Here is an 8,460-nt window from a genome sequence, read left to right on the forward strand (position 1 = left end):
TCGCAGAAACGAGGAAAAACCACAGCGAATCAGTCACCTCTTCTTCCGGCTCTGCAACTCCCTCACACAACAAAGAGGTGATCTGCCGGAAGACACTTTTCCTGTGCTCTAGCTCCCCCACACACGGCGGAGGCATTGCTCGAAAATTAGTAATCTGTCCAGCTTCTTCAGAGAAGTACCCATCACACCAGCTTAACAGTAGAGGATTCATGGGGTCCAAAGCTTCAGAAACTCGCCAGAAGATTGCGTACGTCCAGCCTTGCCGGGCATCTTGAATGACAGATTTCAAGCGTTTCTGGATATTATCATCACGGGCAACAGATGATCGCCTATGCTTAAGTCTGTCTTCGGGCCTGACAAAGAGGGTCCTGATAGCCATCTCCATAAGCTCATCTTCGGGCCTAGTGGCAATGACCCGGATAGCCCGCTCCCCCTTAGGTGTATCTTCCGGCCTGGAACCGGAGATTGGAGGGATAACCGGCTTTTCTTGTCCTATTGATTGATAAAACTTGATCAAGCGCATGTATCGAGTTCTTATATGGGAGAAAGAATCATCTTCCATGGTTCCAGTTAACCAGAAATGACTACCCTTGTTCGTTCATGCAATTATGGTATCAGACTCTCATTGTAGTGGAGCAGCACTAAATATCAAGTCCCAAAACGAAATTCAGAAGTCAGAAAAAAGGGTCAATGGAGATGTTTGTGGACGGCAAATGTAGTCTACAGAAATTTGAGAAATAGGAAAAACATCTTGACCGTAGCTGGAGATGGACCTAGAGTAATAAATGGGGTCGTTAGGAGCTCCAAGTTGAATAAGAAGTTGCATGTTGCAAGCTCGCATTCATTTTTGGCTCATTCGGCAAATTAGTCCATTTGGTTTACCAGCTACTCGTGGTTCTTTACAAATTTCAAATGACAAAAAGAATGGAGTGTAGTTATTCTGTCTTAAAAATTACGGTACTACTTTAAAGATAGCTTTTATGCAAAACTAGAACTTCTAATCAGACTTTGAGGTTTGAATTTGGATTGGATTTAAGGATAGGATGGATTATTCTCCAGGAATAAGTAGATAAACTGACCAAATCAAATAGATTTTTTTTCAAACTTTTAATCAAGTTTTGCATTTTCATTTGTTTTTGTATATTAATTAGCCACAAAATTGGAACACGTGATAGAACGATTCGTGCCTAATTTGGCATTTACTTTTAGCAAAAAGTTGGCGAAGCCATCTTCATAGGAAAAAAATGATTAATTCTAGATGAACTCAATAAAAACATACGGGTTTCTTGTAGGGACGATGAAAACATTCTGACAAGATTTGTGCGGCCAAAGAAAATCCCTCCATCATTAGCATAGCAATTATCTATATACAGGGACGGAGCCAGAAATTTATTTTTGGGGGGCTGAAGTGTATTAAAAATTTTTTTTTGTGACGAAATAAATATATTTAATAAGTAAAATTTAGAATCAATAATTATAAAAATAATAAAAACATATAATTATACATACCCAAAAATTTGTTATTGATTAACACTTGAAGTAGTGGTAGTTGTTGCACTCGAATAACGAAGAGGAGGCAATTGCATTCTGCGAGTCTTCATCCGTTGAAAACGTTGCAATATTTGCTCATTTTCAATTGTTGCAAAAATATCCTTCTCGATGTATACAACCAGACAGTCATTCATCCACTCGTCTCCCATTTTGTTGCGCAAATCAGTCTTGACAATATTCATTGCAGAAAATACTCTTTCAACAGAAGCAGTCGCAACTGGTAGAACTAATGCCAACTGGATCAGACGATAAACCAATGGAAAAACTGTATTTTTACCAGTTTTAACCATTTGTTGAGCAAGACTTCCCAAATCTCCAACTTCTGAAAATTGAGGATCGCGTTGCACATTATAAATATAATTTCGAAGTTGAGACTCAAGATATAAATAATCGTTACTTGAGAAATCTTCAGGATATAAATCAGCAAGACGGAGTAGTTTCTGCACATTGAATTGAGAGAAAGAACTTTTTGGATCAAGACATGCTATGCAACTAAGCAATTCCGTGCTAACTTCCGAGAAACGATTATTCATCTCTTGTATAATTAAATCAACAACCTGACATCACAACAATAATAAAATTAATAACTAAGAAAATCTGCTAACAAGTAACAAATGTAATGAAATAATAATTTCAAAAATAATACCTCACAAAAAATTTCCACGCGATAATGATGAAAATTAGTGATGGTTTGACCTCTGCGACTGCGCCTGGCATTGCCACGGATTGCTATACTGTCTTCCATATCAATCACGGGAATCATATTCAACTCACAAAAATTGTTGACTTCATCTAAAATTATTTGCCATCCCTCTTCCCTAAAGTCTTGCAATTGAGATTTCATAGTATCAATCAAACTCATGGCTTGGACAATATTTTGATCCCTTTGTTGCAAAACAAGTGACAAGTCATTTGTGATTCCCAATAAATACTTCATCAGGTGCAATGCAAAAACAAACTCATAATCATTCATTCTATCAATCAAACCCCTGGCCATACCTCTATTGTCAGAAGTGGAGGCATCATCTTGTATATTTCCCAATATTCCAATCACCGAAGCCCACATAGAGGATAGACGAAGTAATGTTAGATAGTGTGATCCCCAACGAGTATCCCCTGGTCTTGCTAAACTAGTTTCTTGATTTTTGCCTTTTCCACTAATAATATCTCCACTGTCTAAAAGTGTAACAATCTTATCATATTCTATTTGTCTTAATTGATCTCTCCTTTTACATGATACTCCAGTTAAATTGACAATCATAGAGACATAGACAAAGAATTCACTGACAATGATATTTCCCTTAGCAACAGCAACAATAACTAACTGGAGTTGGTGAGCAAAACAGTGAATATACATCGCATAGGGATTTTCTTGTAATATAAGGGCCTTCAAACCATTGAACTCACCTCGCATATTTGAAGCTCCATCATATCCTTGACCTCTCAATTTGGATAATGATAATCCGTGTTGCGCGAATAAAGAATCAATTGCATCTTTCAAACAAAGAGATGTGGTGTCAGACACATGTACAATTGCAAGGAAACGTTCAATCACACGCCCTTCTTTGTTCACATATCTCAAAACAACTCCCATTTGCTCTTTCACTGAACTGTCTCGAGACTCATCAACTATTAGGGAAAAATAATTGTCTCCAATATCATTGATTATAACACTTGTGATCTCTGAGGCACAAGCATGTGCCAGATCTTTTTGAATCATTGGAGAAGTTAGTTGATTATTTGCAAGAGCATTTTGATTTACAACCTCAAAAATCTCAGTATTTCGCTGGCTATACCACTCAAACAATTCAAGAAAATTGCCTCTATTTGAAGAACTAGTTGACTCATCATTTCCACGAAAAGCCAATCCTTGCTTCAAAAGAAAGCGGGTCACATCCAGAGCAGCAGTTAAACGGGTGCGATATGCAATATCTATTTCGCGCCCACAAGATCGTAGCACATTTGACACACTATGCCTTTGATCTTGAAAACTTTCAAACTGTATTCTAGCATCATTATGGCAACTATTCACAGCTCCAATATGTTCATTAAATCTTTCCATTGCTTTTTTCCAATTATTGAATCCCGTTTTTGTAAAGGCATCCTCTGCATATCGACCTCCCTTATTTTGTGTTTTGAAAAGAAAGCACCAAAAGCAAAACGCCGCATCTTTCGATATGCTATACTCTAACCATACAAACTTTTGATACCAACTATCTTGGAAACTTCTATGTTGTTTACCAAATGATGTTTTTGGATACATATGGCCAATCGGTTGGCAAGGTCCCCTAGTCAAATACTCTCTTCGGACATGGTCTCGAAGAGAAATATCAAATTTCTCAACTGATTTTCGTAATCCCGGATCACTAACAATATCATTTAAATTCAATTCCACACAAGATTGATTTTGAACTGGTTCACTAATATTAGGCTCATTTGAAGATTCACCACTACGGACTCGTTTAGGTTTAAAGAATCTCTCCATTTTCTGTCACAATTAAATAATTGTGGTTAAATTCAATAAAATTATGCAATTCAATAATCAATTAATTTAAAATTCATATAAATAATTCTTTAATTTAATAATAAATTCATATTACTTATATTTCTCAATTTATAAAATTCATTATATAAAATTATCAAAAAGTTAAAATAAGGTACAACTAAATACCCATATAATTTCTAATTCAATCTCATAAAATTTTGAATTTATATTTACATTCAAAATTTCTAATTCACATAATTAATTCTTAAAATTTCAAATATAAAACTAACAAAATTTTAAAAACTAAATACAACCTAAAATCTATACAATTTCTAAACTAATTTCTAATTTAAATTTAATATCATTAAATTTTTTAATGTAATCTTTCAAATTCTTAAATTACATTAACATAAACTAAATAAAAATTAATCTTAATCAAATTAATATCAAGATACTCAAAATTCAAAAATAATTTAAACATATAATTAACAAAAATATAAAGATGAATATTGTAATTTAAACCAAAAAACTAACCTAAAAGATTTATGTGAATGGAATGGTGGAGAGTTGGAGTCTTGGAGCCTTGAATTGAAGGCTTGAAGCAGGATGGTAGAATCTCAACTGAAGCTTCTTGGAGTTCTTGGAGCCTGGCGTGAGTGGCGTCTTCTTCTTGGAGTTGGAGACTTGGAGTCTTCGTGAGTGGCTTCGGTGTTTGCCCTTTGGCCTTTGGCATTGGCGGCGTGCTTTTGCATCAGATGAAGCCTTAGGGCTTCATCTGATGTATTTTTTTTTCCCTCATTATACAAAACGACGTCGTTCCACTAAAAGTGAAACGACGTCGTTTTGTATTTAGAGGGCAAAAAAAAAATTCAACATAAATTGGGTCATCTTCTTCCTCGGACCTCAGCAGTCAGCAGACTCAGCACGGCAGGCTGGCAGCGGCTTTCCAGGCCCAGCTCTTCTTCACTTCCTCTGCAGCATTCATGGAGGCATGGAGCCATGGAGGATGGTAGATCTGGATCACCGTGGGGGGACTGGGCTGGGCTGGGTTGGCCGCCGGAATCCCCTATATGGCTATATATAGGGGATTTTCCGGCCGCTTGGGGGGGGCTTAAGCCCCCACCAGCCCCCCCTTAAATCCGTGGCTGTCTATATATACATGTGAGTACAGAACCCTACCAACAATTACGCTAGGTCTCCTATTAATTAGAAGAAGAATATGCTAACTACTATATATACAAGAGATATATACCAAGTTGATACATATCTTGACAGATCTTGACAGATATATATCTTGACACCCCCCCTCAAGTTGGAGCATGGAGATCACAAATGCCCAACTTGCGAAGGAATGATCCAAATTGCGACGTCCCAACGGCCTTAGTGAGAATATCAGCTAATTGCGCATGAGTAGACACATAAGCTGGGCGAATGGTGCCATCCTGTATGGCATCACGGACAAAATGACAGTCAACCTCAATATGCTTGGTACGCTCATGAAAGACAGGATTAGCAGCAATATGTAGAGCAGCCTGACTATCACAATATAAGAGCATCGGTTGAGAATGGGAAATCCCAAGATCACATAATAAAGCTTTTAACCATTTTAACTCGGAAATAGTTGTAGCCATGGAGCGATATTCTGCCTCAGCGGAAGAACGAGATACAGTAGGTTGTTTCTTTGTTTTCCAGGATACTGGTGAATTTCCAAGAAACACCAGCCACCCAGTTAATGACCGGCGAGTCAAAGGACAACTAGCCCAGTCAGAATCACACCAAGCAGAGAGTTGCAAATCACAGTCAGCCCGTAGCAAAATACCTTGGCCGGGATGACTTTTTAAATACCGAACAACACGCAAAGCAGCTTCCCAATGTGCCACACGAGGTGCTTGCATAAACTGAGCTAAAATATGAACACAATAAGATAGCTCAGGACGAGTCACCGATAAATAAATAAAACGGCCAACCAAACGCCGGTAACGCTCGGGAGTGTCAAAATGAGCACCGTCAGCCAAAGCTAAACGATGATTCTGCTCAAGAGGAAAGGCAGCTGGTTTGCTACCTAAAAGACCAGCCTCAGAAATAATGTCTAACGCATATTTGCGTTGACACAAGAAAATTCCTTCAGGACTGCGAGCGACCTCAATACCTAGAAAGTACTTGAGGGCACCTAAATCTTTCATATGAAAACAAGAGCTCAAGTAATTCTTGAACTGATGAATAGTCGAGCTATCATTTCCTGAAATAATAAGATCATCAACGTAAACCAAAACATGAACCTCAGTGGCATGACGACGCAGGGTAAACAATGAGTAGTCTGCATAAGATTGAATAAAGCCATATTGCTTTAAAGCAGTACTAAGTTTGGCAAACCAACACCGGGGAGCCTGTTTCAACCCGTATAAAGATTTCTTCAGACGACAAACAAGGTTAGGCTTGAGAGGAGAAAACCCTGGTGGAGGTCGCATGTACATCTCTTCCTTCAAATCACCATGAAGAAAAGCATTGTGAACATCCATTTGATGAAGTTCCCAATTGCAGGCAGCCGCTACTGCAAGAAAAGTGCGAACGGTGACCAGTTTCACAACAGGAACAAACGTTTCATTATAATCAATGCCCTCAACTTGGCGATTGCCAAGAATGACCAATCTGGCCTTGTACCGTTCGATAGTACCATTAGAATGGTACTTGATGCGATAAACCCATTTACAACCAATGGACTTCTTGCCAGGAGGTAAATGCGTCAACTCCCAAGTGCCATTAGTCTCCAAGGCCTGTAGCTCATGTTGCATAGCCGCACGCCAACAGTCATGTACAACAGCCTCAGTATATGTAGAAGGTTCAAGTCTAGCAGTGAGAGTAGCAAGAAAGTCCCTGTGTCGCAAAGAAAATCGATCATAGTTCATAAAATGTGCTATAGGATAGGTCGTACCTGAGGACGGCGATTGGGTCGATGAACAAGCGGGGGAAGGGCTCGACGTTGTGATTGTGTTTGTCACAAAATCTCGAAGAAGTACTGATTGTTGCTTAGATCGATGACCGCAGCCCAGAAGCTCCTCAGGTTGCTCATCAGTAGGACGAGAGGATTCGCCAAGATGATCGAGCGCTGGTTCATCCCGTAGAACTATGGGCATAGGCTCAGGCTCAAGCTCAGGCTCAGGCTCGCCAATAGGTTCAAGTTCCGGCTTAGAGACAACCTCATCAACACCAGTAGGCAATGCAGAAGAAGGAGCAGTGACAGGAGAGGACACATGAGCAAAATAAGGAAAAGTGGATTCAGAAAAAATCACATCACGCGATACAAGGTATTCATGAGTATCTAAATCATAAACATGCCACCCTTTTTTTCCGTACGGATAACCGACAAAAACACAGCGCCTACTCCGACTCGCAAATTTGTCCCCTTTGCAATCTTGATTATGAACAAAACACAAACAGCCAAAAGTTCGGAGATGATCATAAGAAGGAGGTTTTCCATATAAAATCTCATAAGGAGTTTTCCCATGTAAAAGAACAGAAGGTGTGCGATTAATTAAGTATCCAGCAGTCAAAATACATTCGCCCCAAAATTGAATAGGCAAATGGCCCTGAAACATTAACGCCCGACCAACATTTAGAATGTGTTGGTGTTTGCGTTCAACACGTCCATTTTGTTGAGGCGTGCCCTTGCAAGAAGTTTCAAATATCACACCATGCTCAGCAAAATAAGGCTTCAAAGAATTGAACTCAGTGCCGTTATCACTACGCACCACTTTAACTTTTTGTTGAATTGTCTATGCACGTAGGAAAAGAAATTGCGTATGGTTTGAGGAACAGCAGTCTTATCATTGAGAAAAAAAATCCAAACAGCACGAGAACAATCATCAACAAGTGTTAAAAAAATAAATAGCACCAGTAGAGGATGGGGTACGATAGGGTCCCCATAAATCACAATGTATGAGTTCAAAAATATTTAAAGAATGATGATCACTAAGCGGAAAACGTGAACGAGTCTGTTTTGCACGAAGGCAAACTTCACAGACTTTATTGGTCAAGCTACTAGACCCTCGAGAGCCAACATGAGGAAGCATCTCAATTATTTTAGTGGAGGGGTGACCCAACCGGTTATGCCAGAGATCAAACGTGCTTGAGTCACCAGTCTTAATTGCATTTACGGTAGAAGAGCCACAAAGATAATAGAGCCCTTCCCGCTGTTCACCCATTCCAATCAGCATCCTCGAAGTGCGGCCCTGTATTGCACATAAAATGTCAGTGAATAACAGGAAGCAATTATTCTGACGAATTAATTGAGACACAGAGATCAAATTGCAAGTCAGATTTGGTACATAAAGCACATCATGCAAGGTTAAGTGTTTGTTTAACACAGCCACCCCTGCCTTAGTTGCCATAACAGATTCACCATTAGGAAGTCCCACCGGACACCC

At 39.1% G+C, this 8,460-nt stretch overlaps 1 protein-coding gene across 1 annotated transcript; it reads right to left on the reverse strand.

Moving 5' to 3' along the window:
• Positions 1-1,520: 1,520 nt before the first annotated feature.
• Positions 1,521-3,613, reverse strand: LOC113707088 (uncharacterized). Its single transcript, XM_072063861.1, has 3 exons — positions 2,959-3,613; positions 2,198-2,376; positions 1,521-2,108 (listed from the first exon to the last, which is right to left on the reverse strand). The coding sequence occupies exons 1-3, from the start codon at positions 3,611-3,613 to the stop codon at positions 1,521-1,523; spliced, it is 1,422 nt and encodes a 473-aa protein (XP_071919962.1).
• Positions 3,614-8,460: the final 4,847 nt, after the last annotated feature.

This window comes from Coffea arabica, chromosome 8c, assembly GCF_036785885.1.
Source record: "Coffea arabica cultivar ET-39 chromosome 8c, Coffea Arabica ET-39 HiFi, whole genome shotgun sequence".
Taxonomy (NCBI): Eukaryota; Viridiplantae; Streptophyta; class Magnoliopsida; order Gentianales; family Rubiaceae; genus Coffea; species Coffea arabica.

Bases quoted from the DNA above. Each gene is read 5' to 3' on its own strand.
- LOC113707088 (XM_072063861.1), bottom strand. From the start codon at position 3,613: ATGGAAAGATTTAATGAACATATTGGAGCTGTGAATAGTTGCCATAAT. The intron at 2,377-2,958 runs GTGAGTTCAATG...CTCAATTGCAAG, and splicing joins TGGAGCTTCAAATATGCGAG to ACTTTAGGGAAGAGGGATGG. The intron at 2,109-2,197 runs GTATTATTTTTG...TTGTGATGTCAG, and splicing joins GCGTGGAAATTTTTTGTGAG to GTTGTTGATTTAATTATACA.